Genomic DNA, 21586 nt, shown 5'->3' on the forward strand with positions numbered 1-21586 from the left:
GAATAATAGCCCAAACTGAAGAAGCATAGGTTCTTTTTTTTTTTTTTTTTTCCTATTTTCCTTCCTGGAAAGGAAGAATTTATAGCAGCTTTAGGAAGTGGAAAGAGTAAAGAATTAAATCTAAGGATCTAAATTTTGTAGTGTTAAATATATGATTATTGGAATCATGTATGAATATTGAAAGCATTTAATTCACTTATTCTGGCTGCATTCTAAATATATAAAGATGTCTTATCTAATTAATAGCTCCCCTCATACAGTTTTTAAAGTTATATTAGTTACTATAAAGGCAGGCCCTTTACCTGGTTTTCTTTGTTCTCATTATCACAGCTGATGCTTTGGTACTGGAATATCAGCTTGCATACAGTGTCAATGTGCTCAGCATGAATCAGAAATCTAAAGACTTGAACCCCATCGTTTCCACTTCCCATTCTTTAAGACTTGACTCAATCCACATCTCCTTGGTAAAGACTTCTCTGACCATCCAAGGAGTCTTTCGAATTCTATTCTTCTGCATACTTTCCATTTGGCGCTTCCAAACTTACCCATAAATAAAAGTATGCCTTGTTCTTCCACTTAGTTCTTAGACCCTCTCTTATTCATTCCCCCACCCCCAGGGGAGAGTGTGAACACAGTCCCCCACTAACACAAATTATGCAGTCGAGTATCCCAGATTTGGGGAAATCCAATCCCAAGTGCAAGGGATAAGCCTCCACCTAGAAAAACCACCTTCCTGATCATGGCAGCTCCCCTGCCAAATAAGTATGGATCTCTAATTCCTTTGTTCATAGCAGCTAGCAAGTTGACTTGAATATAGTAGCTTTCAACAGTGCAAGTACACAAAGGTTTAAAATGGGGAGAGGAAAGATGAAACTAATAGTGCCGAGTTTCATTTTATTTTATTCGTATACTATTAAGTGATTTGCCCACTAGCTCAGCCTATTATTGTAACTGTTACATCTCTAATTTTGATTAGCAAATTCTGGGCATTTTGTATTATCAGAAATGAACTAAATATGGCTACAACGCTGAGTAGTAAAAATCATTGATATGATTATATGCTTATATAGGGTGTTTGGTTTTTCCTTGTTATTATTAAAATCAACTAGTTAAATTACTGGGTAATTTTACCACAGAATAAGGTAATATTTTAATGTTTTTTGTATAGTTTAACAGTATATTTTACAGAAAAGTTTTATTTTGCCTCAGATGGCAATCATTAGGACCACAGAACTAGACGAGACCAAGAAGCCTCAGTATGTATCTTTCTCCAGGGTGGTCTAGTCTAAATTGCATTTCAACTTCTTCAGGAAAAGAGAATATTAGCCTATTAGGTTATATGCTGTAATTCTTTTGGACTTCATTCATTACTCATCAAATCTAATCCTATTTCTTCATGCTGTAGTTCCAGAAAAGAAACCACTTAAAAACATGTTAGGCAAAATAAATACTTTATTGTTTTAATTTTTTTTTTTAAGAAATCAGCCTTTGTGTGATAATTCAAACATTTATAAACCTTTTAGATAGTTTTTCAAAGAATATTGTTAACATCTCGACCACTTTTGATTAAAATTTCACACAAAGAAATAGACTAGGAGTTGAAAATTATAAATGCCAAGGGAATAATTCTAATAACATTCGGTTGTTACCTTACATATTTATTTATTAACCCATACATAACCAAATAGGAAGCCATCTTCCTCCCCGCCCCCTAAAAAAACAAAAACAAACAGTTTTCAATGGTTAAACTGAACTAAAACCATCTACTGTAAGGAGAACAAATCTAAATTACTTCCATTTTGAAAAAAAAACAAAAACAAAACCAGCTTATTTATTTCTACCCATTCAAGTCATAGGCCCCGTTATTTTTGGAAATTCCCTAATATTTAGTCTAAAGGACAGAAGAATAAACATCTCCTTACAATAAAGAAGTCTGGACAATGCAAAAAGTACATAGTGTTTAATATAAGACACATTTCCAAAAGAAAAATACTACATAAGCTATAATAAAATTACATTTGTCTTAGGTAAAGTAACAATGCTTACAGTGTAAGAACATTAAGTAGTTGGCAGGAAACCTCATATGAGAATTCTATCTTACTGCTATTAGTAACTTCCTCAAGAACTAAGAGCAAACTTTCACAACAGAACAAATTTTCTTCTTGGAAGAGACACTAATTAACAGCAGTAGAGGGAAAATCATTGGTTGTTTCAAGCTCTCAAAACACAAATCAGTTATTGCACAGTAAATACCTCATAGAGGTCAGTGTTTAAGGAAGCTAGTCTAAAGAAATATGTTATTTATACGTTGGTTAAATCTGGAAGTTTTCAAGTTTTAAAATTAATTCTACATAGGGAATCCATTGGAAAATATTGACATACAAATAAATATTAGGCTTTTTGAATGGATACAGTTTAGGAGAGAAATAAAGTCAGCAAAGTGCCTAAGTTTCTATGTATGTTTTTAAAAAAGATATGCATAGAAGAAATAAACATTGTACACTGTATACAGCAGCCCAGCTCAGCAGCAAGTATCTTCTGAAGCACAAAAACACCTCCACCAGTGTATATCATAACTCCAACATTACTCAGCTAATATGATCCATGCCAACCTTGGAAAAGAAAAAGAGAACATCAAAATCTTTCAAATATTATTACTAAAAGATTATTTAAAAGTGAAATGAGAATGTTCTCTAAACACACACACACACACACACACACACACACACACTCTAAATCCTGTTGTGATCTCTACACGTCTTCCTGAGAGCTAATTCTTTTATCCCTGCTTTGGAAAAGGCCCTGTTAGTTATTTTATGAAATAGTTTATAAAACTATTTTTCTTATTTTCTACAGCTGAAATTATTTTGTATATTTTTATATTACATATTTATATTTTTATATTATAAATATTTATATACATATATACATATTTTTCAAATTATATATTTGTTTCTCATATTCTACTGAATGAATATTTTTAGTTCTGGCATTATTCTACCGAATTGTATTACTGACTTTGTCATTTGAGTATTACTATTAATATATATTTTATAAAATGTAACTAGAGTTATGAGACAAAATTAAAGTTCTTCATTTTTATACCTAAAACACATAAAACAATTCTACATATTATGACATGACTAGATATGGAACTATGGAAAATATTTCTCAGAAGGCAAAAATTGAGAAAGATAACTATGAATTTGTGATTAATTCTCAAAATCGTGGTCCATAAATTATACATCTGAAATACCATTGTAGCCAATGCAATTAAAATAAGACTCAGGTTTGAAGGTTCTTATCTCCCCAATTTCAGAATTTGTTTACTATAATGAAATTTCAGTAAAATGACATAATACAGGGTGGGGCGAAAGTAGATTTACAGTTGTGAGTATGGTAAACACAGAGGTAAATCTTGTATTATTTTCTGTATGAACAATTGTAAAGATACTTCTTTTTTTTAAAATATATTTTATTAATTTTTTTACAGAGAAGAAGGGAGAGGGATAGAGAGTTAGAAACATCAATGAGAGAGAAACATTGATCAGCTGCCTCCTGTACACCCCCTATCGGGAATGTGCCCGTAACCAAGGTACATGCCCTTGACCGGAATCGAACCTGGGACCTTTCAGTCTGCAGGCTGACGCTCTATCCACTGAGCCAAACCAGTTAGGGCTGTAAAGTTACTTCTGTCCCACTCTGTGTAACAATCCCGTGGAGGTTAGTATTATAAGATTTTGACTACATTTCAAAAGGGGCTGTATGTGGCTTTTACACTGTAAGATAATATAGTACATACATTCTAAAAATTAAAATTTTGTTAGAGAAGCAGACCTCTGTACTAAGAAAACAAAGCATTAAAAACTACTTTACATTTATCTAAACAGAGAACATCAGTAACTTTACCTATTAATTCCATTTAATGACTATCTTGCTTAGAATTTGATGCTTTACTTGAAGACACTGCTGCCAGAAGTCCACTCACAATTTCCCGTCTGATTTCCCCAACAATAGACTCTTTAATCTAGAACAGAAACAGAGGAAAATAAGAATTTGGCAATGTAACTGTAATCCATTTCTTGTTTTCAAAAAAACATAAATAGCATTTCATTTCTGCAATCGCCAACTATAAAGAAAGCGACAACATTCATGTGAAACTTGATGCAGTACGGAGGAGAGGGCAGTCATGTTCATCTCTCCTCCAAGTCAGACCGGACTTCTAGGTCTGGTCGACCAAAATTCAGACAACTACATTATAAAATATCACATTTCTTAAGTTGAGAACATTACAAATTTTTACTTTATAGATTAAAAACTTCTATTAAATAATTTGCTTCATGACACAAAATAACCTGAAAGAAGTGACTAAATGTTAGATTCACTTTTATGTTTCTGATTAATGTCCACCTTTGTATCGTAGTCAGCAGGATGGTCAAGTGTTCTCATTGTTATGAAAGTCCATTAGTGGCAAAACAATATACAGGTATATGGTCTGAAAGCGGAGTATCTAAAGAAGTTATATGTTGTTCTAAATGTAACACGCATGTTTTAGGTGGAAAGAAATGACCATTTAGCACAGATTACTTTAAAACATGAAAATAAATGACCATAAACTCTAAAAAAATAATTTTTTTCTTTAGTTGTATGGTATGTTTGTCACCTGTCTAAAACTTCAGCTTCAAAAAAGATATACATCTCATTTTATTAGTGGAAAGGGCAAATAAAACTATGGCAATGGCAATTTCATCAAGATTTTCTTCTCCAGATGCCTAAACACTGCAAATGCCTAACCGTGTCTTTTTCTCTCCTATGATATAGCATCACCCCAAATAGCCCTCTGTAAAGACTTTAGATGTGTATTTCCTGAAATAAACTGATAATGCCTTCCTAAATTAGCACTGGAGACACTCTCACCCAGCTTTTAAAAATTCTACATTTCCACAGTTTCCTGTCAGCCTGATCTATTTCCTAAAATGTTTCTAAGTACATCCTGAACTCATTCCAATTGAAGTCTTTCCAAAAATAGCTCTGAATTAATCTGTCATGAAAACTGGTACAGACCGGCCAGTGTGGCTCATGAGTGGTTGGTGGTAAGGGCAAATGCCTGGATTGTGGGCTCAATCCCCAGTAGCGGGTGTGCAGAAGGCAGCTGATCAATGATTCGCCTTCATTGATGGTTCTATCTTTCTCCCTCTCCCTTCCTTTGAAATCAATAAAAATATATATTTTTTAAAAATCTGGTACATGCACAATATATATATTTACACATAAGTATACAAAGAAACAAATGCTCCTTAGCTACCAACCATCTTCACAGGAATATATTCAAATAAATATGAGCTTCTCATTTTGTCTTCTACCAATATTCTAAACTTTAAACATCACCAAAAGTTTTTGAAGTTCATAGCATTTCAGACTCATTTTTTAAACAAATATATCTAAGACACAAATATTATGAAAACCAGAATTTCTTAGCCACAATATGCAAGCACAAACACAATGTGTGTTGAATCAAAACCACTGCACACCTGTATTTACAGGAGACAATGAGCAGCATAATCTCTCCAGTTCCCTTGTTCAATGCAATAATGCAATTTTATTAAATCTTGTCATTCTTCAACATTCAAAAGACAAACTTGTTAAAAAGCATTATTTACAAACCAAAAATGTGTGCCAGCTAACTGGGGAGTATAGACATTACTGGAGTAAAGCCTAAAGTCTCCACCATCAAGGATGTCATTATCTAGATGGGCACAAAATGAATATTATTTCCTAAAATACTACCGGGAAAAGTAATTTATTAATTCATTAATAACATAAGAACAGAACAAATTTTGAAAAATGAGAGACCACTTTGGGCTAGAAGAGGAGAAAATAAAAAACATCTCAGAAAACGGCGGACTTTAATGTAACAGATCATGAAAATGGAAAGGTGATCTCAGATGACAGAATAGAAAATTGTAGCAAGAGCACCCTGGCTAAGAGGGTACAAGCCAACAGGAGCCTGGCTGACAAGCTAGTTCCTGCTGGGAGTGGAAATTAGGAAATTAGAATAGAAAGGGTGAGGTCAAGTGGAAAGTGTTTATTATGAGCTACTTCAGGGGCAGGATTGGGTCTCATTTATCAATGGAGCTGGCATAAAATAAGTGCTCAATAAATGTTTGAATGAGTCAATAACAGAGCGTGAGAGACAGAGGGAGAGAGACAGGGAAAGAGCACAACAGTGAGAGACCATATCACACACAAAAGGAAACAGAAAGTAGGAAAAAAAGGACTACAGACTAGCCCTGAAAAACAATAAAATTCCTTGAACAATTTATTGAAGGAATTAATGTACAGGAAAATTATTTCTAAAACCCTCCATGTTCCAGAGAGTTTGGAAGGGTTAGCAGTGAGAAAACGCTGGGATGAGTGGTCAAGTTGCCTTTATGAGCACAATTTCCAAAAAGTGAGACAGACTGAAGATAGGTTACTGGAGATTAAGAAAGGAATGCTCACTGGCAATATAAACAGACTGACAGGCAGTCTGAAGTGTGCGGCAACACATCCATTTAATATGCATCTTCTCAGTGCGATCTTCATGGCAGCCATTATTTCAAGGGATCACTAACAGAAGTTATAGTAAGAACACAGGCAAGCTGGGCATTTACCAAAATACATGTTTAAAGCATGTCAGATGAACTGTAATGAAGATAGTAAAAGGCATAAATCAAGCCTAGGAACTTCAATAAACCAAGGACAACTCTCTAAACACAAAGCAATCTATGTTTACGCTTTGACGTTTAATTCTGTTGTATTTGCTACTACGGGCACATGTTCACTCATTCTCTTCAGTAATCTTTTTATTTATTTACTTAAAAGAAAAGCAAGTAAACAGTCTCAGGCTACTGACTACATACATCATGGACCACCAGGGAAAATTCCAGGAGAGTGTACTTTCCCCCACTACAACATACACAATCTGACAAAAGCTTAGTTACTGAAGGAGCATATTAAACATTTGTTTGAAAGGACCTTCTATACTGTCCTTCAAAATAAGAATTCCACTGTAATAACACATTATAAGTAATGAAAGCACTTGTTTTAAAAACTTCAGATATGGTGAAATGATGGAAGCAAAGGCCTGACAGACATCATTGTTTTCATGCACCCGAGTGCAGTAAGAAAACTTCCCTGAAAGTTGTCTGCCAAACATGCTTAATCCTCGTCTGCAAAACTGTTCAACACAAGCTTAAGGCTTGTTCCCTGAATAGTGGCTTTGTTAATGGGTAGGGGGGCCAGAATTTACTGGAAGACAGAATCTAATTTAATTTTCTTGGTACCTAAAACAATAAGCTTTAAAAAAAATTAGAATTCAGTACCAAGTGAATTTAGGTGAAAAGTGTATGGATTTGAAATTAAAGTGCTTCAAAATAGTTTTGCTTTTTAAAGTAGTTTATTGATATTTGGAGAGAAAGGGAGGGAGGGAGAAAAAAGAAACATTAGTTTATTGATATTTGGAGAGAAAGGGAGGGAGGGAGAAAAAAGAAACATCGGTGTGTGAGAGCGTAACATCGATTGGCTGCCTCTTGCACAGTCCCTAGTTGGGAATGGTTGCCTCCTGCACACACCCACCAGGCATCAGGCCCAAAACCTGGGCACCTGCCCTGACCGGGAATCCAACTAGCAACCTTTCAGTGCATGGGATGACGCCCAACCAGTTGAGCCACACTGGCCAGGCCAGTTTATTTTCTTAAATACACCAATATTCCTCTTTCACACTGTTTGATCTATACATTTTGTTTAGTAAGTTGCTTTTTGTTTTCTTTTCTTCTTTTGTAGACTATAAGGATAAATGTTAAGCCCAATTTCCTCCAAACATTCCAAATTCTGACTTAGGGAGTGTCTAACAGTTTTAATAACAAATTCTGAATAGTTTTGAAGCATTTGCCTTGCATGTCAGTTTAAATATCTTCAAATTATAAAATCTTCTACATTTCATGGGAGGTTCTTATAGATGTTTAAGTAGTTCTCTAGAACCAAGAGAACACCACCAACTTCCTACATGCTATGTTCTGAGTCAAAGATGAATGCTCTCACCTAGGAATCACTTACTACTAAGAAATTACACAGCACACAGCAGGCCATCAATTAATGACTTTTAAAATGAGGACCCAAATGTGCAATAGGGGAGTATTTGTAACAAATTAGTACTATAAAGGAAAACTTTCAAACCAAAGCAAGCTAAAGGGAACAAAAATATCACATTTCTAAGGTGGAAAAAAAGTACCTTAAAACTTACTTCCTTAGTTAACAAATAATAGTGTGAAGAAAAATAATTACTTAATTTCACTCAAAAATTGATCTTTGACATGAAACATATAAATAAGAATAGATCATTGGTCATACCTAACTGAGAAAGTTGCACGTACAGAGCTTGATAAACGCTAGTTGGCCACAACCAACTTACAAAAATAACTACATCTGTAAGACAAGTAACTTTATAGAATTAAGATCTTTTAAACTTTGTTTCCTCATGTCAGGAAAAGAAATTACATACATCCAGTGTCTCCTGCTATAATGCTTGTTCTGAAAATGTGAGTTTGTCTCACACATGACTGAAATATTAGGAAACAACTTGATCTCCCTTTTTTTGTTTGTTGTTGTTTTTTAAATATATTTTTGTTGATTTCAGAGAGGAAGAGATAGGAAGAAAGAGAGACAGAAACATCAATGATGAAACAGAATTATTGAACAGCTGCCTCCTGCAAGCCCCCTACTGGGGATTGAGCCCACAACCCAGGCATGTGCCCTTGACTGGAATCAAACCTGGGACCCTTTAGTCTGCAGGCTGATGCTCTAACCACTAATCCAAACTAGCTAGGGCTCCCTTTTAAAATATATATACAATTCTTTACTACCTGATCCTAGTGCCCAAAACAGTTTTTTTGCTAATTTTCTTAATTAACTTTCAACCTCTGACTACTCACTTTCCTAATTTTTTGTGGTCCTTTTGGTTACTAGAACTATGGTTAAACACTTCAGCTTTGACCACTGTCATCCTTCAGGATAAACCTTTTCATTCTGTGTTTCTATATTTGAGCAACTCATATAATTTCCATATTTCTCCACCCACTAAACCAAACAGACCAAATTATTTATACTTATTAAAGTCACAACACCCACTTCTCATGTAAATTGACATTATCCTGGAAGAGACCTAAATTATAATCTCTCATTTCACAAATGCAGAAACAGATCTAAAGAGCATGTCACATGTTTATCTATTTCGAACTCTAAAAGCACCTTCTTTGCCAGAGAGAATACAGAATTGCAATTATTTCACACTGCAGTAATGAGATTTACAGAAATGCCATTACAAACATTACAAAAATATTTCAATAGATATAAGCTGGACCAACGGGAAGGTTGATTTAAAAGCTCTATGAAAATTACTGAATACAGTGAATCAAAGGAATATCTTATAAATAATTAATGTTTAAATACAACCTCCTCCAACATATATCACCCAATAAATTAAGCATGGATTTTACTCACCTCCCGTATGACTTGCTGCAATTCATCTTGCTCTACATTTTTATGCATTTCCTCAGCAGCTGGCATCAATGGGATTTTTCCATACCCTTCTTCCACTTCAGATTTAAGTCCTACAGCCTCTAAGGGTTCTTCAGCTGCACCAACTTCCTCAGAACTTTCCACTTCTGGAGGCGAATGCACAGAGCCTGTTCTAGAAGGAGCAGTTGGCGTGAGGGCCACTGATGCTCGGAAAACCTTCTTGCTTGGTACCCGATGGGCCTTGGGTTTGCGCACTGAGTCACCAGAAGGTAGTCCAGTTCTTCTATTAGGATGAAAGGGACTAGAACATGCAGAAGATGACTCTGATGTTGCTTGGGAGAAAACAGATTCTGAGCTTTCTCCAGGAGGAATGTCAAATCTCATTTCCCCAAGTCCCAGGCCCAATTCGGACTTTAGGTATGACTGTTCCCGCATCAGTTCAGTGACCTGGAGATCAGAAAAATTATTAATTCTTCTCTCTTGAAATTAAGATCATTGGTTAAAAAAATTAAAGTCCTAGCTGTATTGCCAAAAGTCACTTAACTTGTAAGGCATGATTCTAACTCATTCATTTAGTAACTACTTAATTTCATTTGCAACAATAGCAAAGAAAATTTAAATTCTTAGTGAGATCAAGCCATAAAATGTGTAACTAGAATAATTAGTGGGATGAAATTTTACTTGTTACCACATGGTTGTGTCCAAATTACTTATAAGGAAGAGTAACTAGTGAAAAACAAAATCGCTTCTTATGCTTTTGCCCCCAAATAAACTAATTTGTTTAATGTATGCTAAAAATCAGACTTTTGCTCGAAAAGTAGTCTTCTTAGAGATCCAATTACCTAAAGGACATGGAATCAGACTGTAAAAGAACATTTACCCTGGAGTATAAATTAAATATTTTTATAATCATTATCTCCTGTAGGCCATAAAGATAAATCAATTATGCAATTAAATGGCTTCCTAGTGGCCTAAGGTAGTGAGGGAGTTTCTGAAGTCCCAAACTCACTTCCAATCAATTTAAATAACTCATCAAATTCTGTGCTTAAAAAGTATCTCATCTACACTAGGGAAGTTGTGTGTTTATGAAATGTTCTATCATTCCCATCCCCTGCGATTTAAAGGAGAGAGGCTTACTGGTTCCATTACATTCAATGGAGAAGGGCATGACAAGTTATCAGCGCTTCTACTGCCACACATTCCCTGAAAAAGTAAAAACAATTTTATATATATATACATTTACATATTTTTTCAAACTGCAACTGTTTTATAATAAAATAAATTAGCTAATTATTACTCTAATGCATTCCTATGTCACCCTCAACTGTCATGGGAACCTATAAAATGTGCTACTGCAATTGAAGGTACATACATCACACTACTGTCACCAACACACATTTCTCAGAATAATAAATCAAAACCTTTTATAGAAAATGATGCCATTGATATAGAATATTTTTATTCTATGCTATTCATTTATATGTGTACACACACATTCCTATTCTATTGATTTTTACCATATGTGCACATATGCATATGAGTGTGTGGTAATCATCCACTTAGTTATAAGAAATCAAATATGTTGTTCCGGTGAAAGAGAAAAGTTCACTATTTCAGCATTTCAAAGCAATATATTCTACAACTGCAAAGGTATCAGCAAAAATAAGACTACAACTTTTGAAATTCAAATTTGATAAAAGGAACATGAGAAGTATAAAGAGTGGTACTTTTATAAATATAAAGCTGCCTCAAACTGATTGTCAAACTGCAGTGGGAAGGCCAGAGAGAGTTGGGGGGCAGGAGGGAGGGGAGTAAGAGATCAACCGAAGGACTTGTATGCATGCATATAAGCATAACTAATGGACATAAGACACTGGGGGGTAAGGGAGGGTAGTGGTTTGTCAAGGGCGGGGGGGGGGGGGGGAAAGGATACTTATGTAATACCCTTTGTAATACTTTAAGAGGAAAATAAAAAAAAAAAAAAAAAAAAAAAAAAAAAAAAAAATAAAGTGTTTCTTTTCATTCTCTTTGATATACGTTTTTTGCCTTTACAAAGACCTCATGTGATTCCTTAAAAAAACATAAAGAATAGAAAAGGATCCAAAATAAAGGAAAAGCTTAAAGAAAGTACTTATTTATTCCAAGGCAAGAAAGGGCAAAAAAACTGAAATATATATTTGTGTTCTTTACAATCGCATGCAGTAACTAAAAGCTAAATGTCAGAAATTAACCCACTATCACTTTCCTTTAAAACCCCTAAACTTTTGTATTGCTGCTTATTTTCTATTATTAAAAATTATGATTAAAATTTTTCAGTGTATTTCTAAATATACTATTTTAAGAAAGTAATCACAATGTGTACATTCAACTAATTTGGGGAAGACTCCTTAAACGTACTCCATGCTTCTAATGCCATTAAAATAAGTGTTTTTAAGTTAAGGCATTTGTCTGAAATTATGTGGAACACTCTAAGCAAATCCTTACTAGAGCCACTGACAATGCCCGGGTACCTACCACCAGTGCCGAGGAGCGGAAGGGAGAAGAAATGTGCCTGGCGCGCAGCTGCTCCTCCAGGCCCAGCAGACGCTCCTCCAGCTGTAGCTCTAGGTCTTCAAGTTCCATTCGGACTGAATTTCGCAAACTCTGGAGCTGATCAACTTCATACCTAATGGTAGGGGGACAGGCACAACGTTTGAATAAAGCAGTCTGGGGATTCAGTCACCATTCTCTCACCAGCTATCAGAAGGCAGTGAAATTCCAAGTTCTAGAAACTAGCGCAACAGCAAATGCCAACAGGTGTGACCACCAGAACAACTGTTCTTTCTCTCTTTAGCCTTTCTCACAAATATCCCAAACACTGAAAACATGACAGCCACTACCTTCCTTAACGCATTGAAAGCAGGGAAGTGTACTTAGGAATTTTATTTACACTGGTTCACAACATAGGTAAAGGGTACACAGCAGTAGAAATAAAACCTAGCTTTAAAGAGAAAAGTTGGCAGTGCTTTTTAGAATAGAAAACATTTTGAGTCACATTAAGACAAGATGAGCTTTTACCTTTCCTCCTCAGTCATATGATGATAAACCATGGTTTGCTGACGCAGCATCGCCAATTCTAAGTCCATCATTTGCGTTCTAAACAAATTCAGGCTCCGCCTCATTACTTGGAGCTCCTGAAAAGTATTCTAAAATACAACGAAACAAAATTATACTTCTAAATCACAGAAGTCATTTTGTACACAGTGATTTCAGTAAGAACTTACTTCATAAAGAGGTAGAACAGATGATTTCTGAGGACTGTATGGAGCAGCAGCAAGGTCAGGTCCTCTCATCATAGGGTACTTCAAAAAAAGTGAAAGGATGGTTACAAATCAATGTCAAAGTGACTATTCCCAATTTATTTGAAGTATTAAAAGTATGAGTGTGAGGCCTTCATGTCTTTCTCTTTGAGGCAAAAATAATAAAAACAAAACTTCATATTGTGAGCAAGAGCCAAATCAATCAGTCCCTCATTCTACCTACTACTCCCATCTGTTCCAGGGATAAGTCAGTCTATTGGGAACGAGGCTGAAGCAAAGGAACACATATAGTTCCTCTATGTCTTACAGGACTTCCCTCTTGCCTTAAGAAAGTAGAAAAACAAAACTCAGAGAAGCAATAGCAAGTGTCATTCTGAAATAACAGAACTATTGATTTGAATGGAGAGAGTAGCAATCCATCATCTCTCATTCTTAGACGTCTGAGCATCTGCTATACGTCACTATTTTAGGCAGCGAAGAAAAAGGATAAAAGGCATTCCCAGCCTTTTAGTGTTTGTTCTCACAGTGTAAGAAAGAAAGAAAAGAGAACTTTAAAAAATTATACTACTGGGGTGGAGGGGAGGGAGTGTTATGTTAGAAACATACAAAAATCCAGATTAGGGGAGTACACAACCTCAACGGTGCTGACACCTGACACAACTATTTAGGGGCCTGCATGCAGTCCACTAACGGTTGGAGCTCACACATAAGGAATAAGTCTGGAGATACAGGCAGAGTCCAGGTCATGAAGAGCATCTGCCTCCTGAGGTGGGAGTGGAAATTAATTGAGTTACTGAAGGGACATCTGAGAGGAGAAGACCACACTGAGGGTAGAAGAAGCTGGCCTAGAAAGAAAGTCGCAGGGAGACAGGGCCCTGGGAATCCCCAGTTTCACGCAATTACAGTTGAAAGGTTAAATGTCTCACTCACAGACAGAACTACATTTTGTACACAGGAAGACAAACACCCACATTCTGGTTAGACTGAAAATCACTGGAGACGGTACATTACTACATAACTTGAAAAGTCACAACTTCAGTTTTTACTTTCAAAGTGGCTTCCTGTCTACAGTCGCCATGGTAGAGATCTACTATGCACATCCTAGGCCACTTGACGCCTTGCTGAACACTCTGATCCTTGCATTACAGGCGCTTTCTTCATTTCCTTAACTGTCTGAATGTAAATGGTTCAGAAAGAGATACAGAAAGGAAATGTGAAATATGAAAGGCCAACCTGAGGACAATTTACTTATTTTCAGGGGGAATTATTTCCAGCCTACTAGCAGTTCTTTACGTGACAAGACACATCAGACCATTTTAATTCAAATTCACAGTTTACCTGATTTTTTTTTCCTTTTCTCGGGTAGTTTCGGTCTTTGAACCCAGTGGAAGCAGACTAACGCTGCGCCAGGAGACCAGCCTCAGGAGTCAGTGGGTGAAGGGGAAAGTTTAGTCAGAGAGTTACGAGCAGAGCCAGAGCACACGGCGACACTCAGGCCAAGGGCACGCACACTTAGAAAGAAGAGGTGGTGAACACTGTCCACTGGCAGAGAGAAGGAGAGAGAGTACTTGAGAGGGAAGATTTCTTAAATAACAGGGACAACCTGACTAAGACAAAAACAATGGAGCAGAGGCTAAAGAAGGAAGGATACTAATGGACAAAATCTCTTTAGAAGGGAGATTATGAGCAGAGAAATTAACCTTGGTCAGTGTTAGAGCTGTTTCTGAGACAGGAGGAAGGAGTATAGGAGGAGAGAAGGTATAATAAGTATAGGCATGGGAAGGTATAATAAATATAGGCACAGAAGACAATGAAGATGAGGAGGCTCATGACTAATGCGTCTTAGCCTCTCGGTGAATTAAGAGGTGCTCAGATCAATAAAATAAGTAAGCTAAGATACACTTTTTCTCATACCTGTGAAAGATTCTGCAGTGAGTTTCTAATATCATGCAATACTCTTCGCAACTGCATTTCGATGGCAGAAGGAGGGTTCACAGAGCCCGATCGGTAAGGGTAGGCAGCGTGTCTATGTGAGTAAGAACACCCGAGAGAGGGCGTGAAGGCACTGCAGGTGGCGCCGGATATGTTGGGGACACTGCGAGTGCTCAGAGTCCTCATGTGCTCACAGAGGGGCCGATCCTGCCACTCGGAGTGAAGGGAGTGAAGGGAGCAGGTGGACTGAGATATAGGTGCTGGAGCATAGAGGGAACAGGTGGGAGTCCTTTGATGATGACACTCCTCCAACTGGCTCGCCTCCCTCGGAGAGGCTTCTGAATCTTTCTTCCCAGAGGACGAAGAGATGAAAATAGTGGATTTGACTACAGACTGACCATCATGCTCAACCGCCTCATTTTCTAATTTCTGTTCCTCTTCAGGTGTGTACTTATAGGTGAAGGAGGGTGGACTGCATCTGGTCTCTTTTCCTGGGGACAATCGAACATTGACAGAGGACACAACCCTGACAGGGCTCAGTAAGGTGGTTGGTAAAGATTGAGACCTTCTAAGAGGGTAGCCAGCTTTGGCAAGTAAGTACCTCTGTTTTAACAGGTCTTTTGATTTTATCAAGCTACGCCCTGCTCTTTGATTAGACAGACCACAGATCTTCATTTGAGCTCTTTGCAAAGCTGTATTAACTCTTTCCACAGAAGAGGGAAGCCCAGTTTTCGTTTCAGAGCCCTTCTCACTGCCTTTAGCTTCAATAGAAGCCAATGATTTAAGGATATGGTGTGTGGTATACTGCACAAATTCACATTCAATGCTTTTATCCACGTCACTTTCAGCACTTCCCTCCCTCAGCAGTTCCTCTGGCTGTGCTGGAGACGAATCCTCCTTCGTTTCAGTAACTTCAGTAACGTGATCCCCCGCACTACAGGTGGACTCCTTATTTCTTGTATTCTCAACTGTCTCGCACTGGGGGGAATCCTGGCTATCTGACCTTTTGTCAGCAACTGCTGCTGCCTTCCCGCTTCCCTTGGGAAGAGGCATGAGAGACTCCTCCTCAGGCTCATTAAAATAAGGCTGGTCGCGTGCTGTTGGCGTGGCAAGGTTTTCACCAAATGAAGTGACTGTTGTCTCGCTGTCACAACTATCAGCACTACTCCCCATGGCTTGCAACGATTCGTGAACCTGTGAGAGGAAAACGGGTGGAAGGATGAAAAATTCAAATAAGTATCATTCCCGAAATGCCAGAGACATGATGCGTCTCTATGTGGGGGTCTCCCACCTCTGCTGCGACCCGGGTGCTGTTCAAAACTGCTTACAGCACCCTAGTCAGCAACCCCTCCAATTTCTCACCAGGATTATTCCAGACCTTTACAACACCCTTAAATTCCTTTTTCAACACCCATCTCATTTTCTTCCAGCACATGACACCGACTCAGAGAAAATGGACAAAAATTGCTTAACTTTCTTCCCCAATACCTACAGACTTCCCCATACCTCTTGCCATCACTCCCTCCTCTCCGTTTTGAAAGGAAACTGTGTCACTTTTTTCAAAACTAAACCCTCCAACCTGTCCTTCTGATCACATCCTCTCCGGGATGAGGGTACTTCACCAAAGTTTCATCCCATATTTTTCTGCATCCAACTCTCTTCTCACAGGGCCCTTCCCTAAAAATTTCCCTAAGCCACTGCCATATGAAAAAGACAAAAAGATCTATCACCCTTAAGCTATCATCGTAATTTGAAAGGACAGTTAACATTCATATCTTCTCTTCCTTATCATCGATTTACCCTCCAATCGCACTTTTGCCTCATTTACTGCATCAGAATTGCTCACTCAACTACTCAATTTCCAAACAACCAAATTCTCATCTTTGCACTCTGGTGGCCATAGCTTTTCTTGGAAAACTTTCTCCTCCATCTCCCAATTTTTCTGCCCACTGAATTATTCTTTCGGAGTTACCATAGACACTTCTCTTATATTTCTACCCCAATGCTGTTTCTAAAGGCTCTTTTGGGGGTTCTCTTTTACTATTAATCTAACTTTATTTAAAATTTGTGTATAGATGTTTTAAACACTTTTCACATAAATTCTGTGTACTGCACACAGACTATATATGTTTCTTGAGAATAAAAATGTGTTTAACTCTTGGGTTATCTAACATACTCTCACATAAAAGTCATATAATAATCAGCAAGCTATGGATCCACACTTAATGTTGGTTACTAAATAAATGCTTATTGGAAAATACTAAAACACAATGATGGTAAAAAATAAGAAAAATAACAGACAAACTAGGATAATGATTAAAATAACCTATTTAATGGTGGTCCAAAAAGAAATATTTTTTTTTTTTGCTGTTGTTAAATATTTGCCAGAGATGAAGAATTAGTGAAACCTAAAAGCTGTAGCCAAACACTTAGATTACATCTGCATCCCAGAAAATGTTTTATTCTTATTGTCATTTGAAAAATAAAGATATCACAGATTGAATCTTGAAATACATAGCTACTTTAAAAATCACCTAAATATGAAGTTAATCATAGTGCCTACTACATAGAAAATTTTACCTGAAGATGATTAAGGGAGACACCGTCTGTTGAGTCTTCAGCAAAACCACTGCTATCAGAATGCTGACTGGCAGTACGTAACAGGTGATCTACCAAAAAAAGTGTAGTTATACAAAACTGTTCTCATTGAAGTCATATTTAGCAATGTTATAACATATATGTGAAATACTAACAGACGTAGGATATGCAAACATTGATTCTGTCTTAGAAAAATATGCATCACTTATTAAAAATTGTGCCTTCAAAGCACAGGAGTTAAGTCAAATTCAAACAAAAACTGAATCAGATCAGAAATTCTCAATGTTCAGTTGCTAATTAAGCTCTAATTATAATGTACTTTGGTAGGTCCAATTAATGTCTTATCCTTGGAGGACAATTGCTTGAATTAAAAAATTGGCTCTAGTGAAAATAAAAGTCCCCAAATAAACCATTTCTATTATGTAAAAATATAAAGGTGAAATATATAGTTGGTAAAATTAGAAATATAAATGTAGTGTACAAAAATGTTTATTACTTTCCTAATTAGAAAATAAAAATACAATTAAGGCCAATAAGTTAAATAACTTGTTTGCAGGTACCTAAATGTCCCTGGTGTTTTAAGTGATGCAAACATTTGTAAGTTATGAAATAAATTTTTTTTGTAACAACTGCATGAAACTCAGTCAAATAGGTTCAACTAGTACATAATATTGTTAATCTTATAAAAACCCTATTTAGTTTTTAGTCCCAAACCTCTAATTCCCAGTTAATATAACCTAAAAAAAAAAAAATTAACTATGTAAAAAGGCCAACTAAGTACAATAAACAGAATCACATGCCCATCCACACTACAAATACCACAGTGGGAGAGACTTTATCTCTATCACATTTACTAAGGGAGACAGAACTTCGAAAACAGGCTAAGTAAAGTGTGCTTGCCAAATCCACATTCATTTCAGATTTGAATCTAGAAATAAAGAACTCTACAATATGTTTGAATCAAATCCAAAATCAATTAAAGTTTGCCTGACTTTGAAAAATTTCCCAGTGTAGCCTCAGTTTCACCTAGAGTATCATGGAATGGAGTAATTTTTCTCTCATTAATAATTTAGAATAATTCTGTAATATCATTTGGAAGTTAATAATACTGCATAATGTAATATAAGAAACTGACTAATATCTTTGAAAATTCTCAATAAACTGGAATAATTGTGAAACTGAACTGGAATAAGCTGTTAATTACCACAGATAGTCATTATGCATTATATTAATTGAGAAGACAATTAACATCTTATATTACAGCAGTTATCACCTAAATTATGTGTCTGTATGTCCTTTTTTTAAAAAAAAACTGCAATGTGAGCATTCTGAGGGCAGGAACCTTATTTATTCTTCTTTGTATCCCAGTATCTAGCAGAAGCTAACAATTAAAAAAAAAATGCTGAATGAATCAATGATAACTATCTTCTTAAAGCAACGACAGAATTAAGCCATCACCTAAAGGATTTAGAAGTGAAATTGCCTATCTGGTTGGGATTTGAGATTAAGATCACTGTAATGTCAAAAACTGCCAGGTTTCGATGAAGTGAAAAAGCTGCCAGTGAGTGCAGGGAAGCCTGATGCCCAGCCACACTCGGGGCCTCTCTGCCGAGATCCTTTTATCTGCAGCGGGGCAGTCTGTGTGGAGCTGACCACTCCGTGGTCAGCCTGAGTCCACACAGGTTAGGAGAGTGCAGACTGCTCAGCCCTCAGAGCAGGTTCGGGCAGAGGGGAGAACAAAGAGGCCTGGGTTCAAGCTCCTGCTTATTTCTGAAAGCGATAAGGTCTCTCCTCTGCAAGACAGAGTAACACTCCTATCTGTTTTACAGGCTCACTTTAGGACAGGGGTCCTCAAACTACGGCCCGCGGGCCCCATGCGGCCCACCGAAAACATTTATCCGGCCCGCCGGGTGTTTTTGCCGCCGCTGCCTGTTGCTTAGCAGCCGACTAGTTTTTTTTAAACTACAGTCCGGCCCTCCAACGGTCTGAGGGACAGTGAACTGGCCCCCTGTTTAAAAAGTTTGAGGACCCCTGGGTTAGGAACTCAATGCAATGCAGGTAAGACTACTCTGTAACCTAGAAATCACAATCTAGGTTCCCGAGTCACACATTTCTGTTTCAGAAAATGCACTGGTCTCCAAAGAAAAAGGTGGAACTTTAAAGAAAGAGACCTCTGTCCTCACTGAAGACATAAGACATTTCTAATTTAAAAACTGGGAAGATAGAACAAACTAAAGTGAGAACAAAACATCTGGACATTGTATTTGACTAGTATCATAAAGAAACAAAACAGAACACCTGCCTACTCTGCTAGACTTAAGAAAATATTGTTTCTCCTCTGTACTAAGGAAGATTTTGCACTGCTCTCAAAATAATTATGGGATGTTAGCTTGTGACATGAGTTGAGTCACTAAGCCTCTCTGGGCTTCAGTACGTAAATCCCAAGACTGGATTCGAGTTTAAGATCATTGTAATCTCAAAAGTCCTATTAGCAAAAGTGTGAAATATTTTTATACAGACATTATATGCATTTTTACTAAAGTTGCAAAATAAATACATTACCAGTGATTCTAATTCTGCAATTATGATTAATCTAAGATACTCACATGTTTGCGTTATCAAAATTTGATAGGCTATCTTCAAAAATGACTAAAACACTATATTGTTCTCTCTCCCTCTTTCATGCACACACAAAACCATTTTACTATATATATATATATATATAGAGAGAGAGAGAGAGAGAGAGCGAGAGAGAGAGAGAGAGAGGGTAATATGTAAATTAGGCTGGGAAGCCGTAATGGTCATGGCCAGCTCAGGAAGAAGGGGCCTGGCGCAGCCCAGAGCCTGAGAGAACAACAGACAGGGCAGCCTGCGCCTGGCCCTAGAGCCGGAGAGAACAACACACAGGAGGGCTGGGTTTGATTCTGATCACGGGCATGTATTTAGGTTGCAGGCTTCTCTCTGGCCGGGGCCCAGGTCAGGGCTCATGCAGGAGGCAACCAACTAACGTGTACCTCTCACATTGATGTTTCTGTCTTTCCCTCTCTCTTCCAGGCTCTCTAAAAATCAATGGGATAATATCCTCATGTGAGGATGAAAAAAAAAGAAAGAAATGTCATATCCTATGAAAGAGAAATCTTGAAAATGCCTAAAGAAAGTTGTCATTTTTTCATGGTGAAAGGACTGGAGTCTGTGTTGATGAAAACACCTTGGCGGCTGCGGCGGCCAGCAGTGGCAGCAGTAGCGGGGTGATGGAGGTGGCGCCTTCCCCTGATCAGTCCAGTTGCCTCCCACAGAGGGAGGCCAGACTACGGCCGTCAGTGGGACATCCCCTGAGGGCTCCCAGACTGTGAGAGGGGGCAGGCTGGGCTGAGGGACCTACCCCCCATGCATGAATTTCGGACACCGGGCCTCTAGTTAATTTATAAAAATGTGACTCATAAAAATGTTAACATTCTTACTTATGCCACCAGAAATAAGAGACCCTATGTCAGTAAGAGGAAGAAACCCGGATGTGAATACAAACCACATTCCATCTTTCCTACCACAGGAAGCTTACTCTTGGAAGATCTTAAAGTAATTATAATGTTTTTATTTAAATATATAAAATTTGCCCACATCCTAGTAATGTGGGCAAACCAGCCAAACTTAAGGGATTTCAATCTTGAACAAATCAGAGACCAAATAGCAAGCAGGTTTTAGGTAGAATCCTCTAAGTTTTACTTATGAAGCCATTCAAGAATAAGAAATATTTCACAGGCATGAGAGTGAAATGACCAACATGAAAAAAAGCTCCAAGGTCAAAGACACCATTACCCCTTTTGACACAATGTACCCCTTATCTACCTATCTAAAACAAAGATTCCTATGAACTCTTCCTAACAGTTCAGAAGTACATGCATTATGGATTTACATGAGGAAGAAAATTAAATAGTAAAATTCATTCTATGTCTAACGAGAACTATAGTAACCCAGTAAGTGGAGCTCTTGTTTCTTAGTACCATATTGCAATAAAAGAAAAATTCTATGCAAATTATCTCTTACAAAGTCATTTCAGAGATCAGAAAACAAACATGTAATTTCCTATTCTAGGAACATACATATGAATCTTTGCTTAAAAAAAGCAGGGTGGTTCGGCATGGGTAAAGTTTTAAAAATAAACAGTCCTACCTTCAGTGGTCATTTTAACTTCTTTACTT

General features: G+C 37.1%; 1 protein-coding gene and 1 pseudogene across 4 annotated transcripts in view; both read right to left on the bottom strand.

Moving 5' to 3' along the window:
• Window positions 1-614: 614 nt before the first annotated feature.
• LOC139015937 (U1 spliceosomal RNA) lies at window positions 615-766 on the bottom strand (annotated as a pseudogene).
• Window positions 767-1434: 668 nt separating this feature from the next.
• The window catches only part of ITPRID2 (ITPR interacting domain containing 2), a 90595-nt gene continuing 70443 nt past the window's right edge, over window positions 1435-21586 (bottom strand). For 3 of the 4 annotated variants that reach the window (XM_070422636.1, XM_070422634.1, XM_070422635.1), the window contains 9 exons: window positions 17370-17458; window positions 14772-15983; window positions 12822-12899; window positions 12616-12743; window positions 12073-12223; window positions 10696-10761; window positions 9541-10005; window positions 3910-4027; window positions 1435-2612 (listed from right to left, as the gene is read on the bottom strand). In XM_070422636.1, coding sequence (XP_070278737.1) covers window positions 3923-4027; window positions 9541-10005; window positions 10696-10761; window positions 12073-12223; window positions 12616-12743; window positions 12822-12899; window positions 14772-15983; window positions 17370-17458 — 2294 coding nt within the window. In that variant the 3' untranslated portion in view covers window positions 1435-2612; window positions 3910-3922. The remainder of the gene's footprint in view (window positions 2613-3909; window positions 4028-9540; window positions 10006-10695; window positions 10762-12072; window positions 12224-12615; window positions 12744-12821; window positions 12900-14771; window positions 15984-17369; window positions 17459-21586) is intronic. The other variant, XM_070422637.1, reaches the window with a different exon arrangement.

Source organism: Myotis yumanensis, unplaced genomic scaffold (genome assembly GCF_028538775.1).
Source record: "Myotis yumanensis isolate MYYU_CA2020_CCGP unplaced genomic scaffold, mMyoYum1.0.hap1 SCAF_8, whole genome shotgun sequence".
NCBI classification, from domain to species: Eukaryota; Metazoa; Chordata; class Mammalia; order Chiroptera; family Vespertilionidae; genus Myotis; species Myotis yumanensis.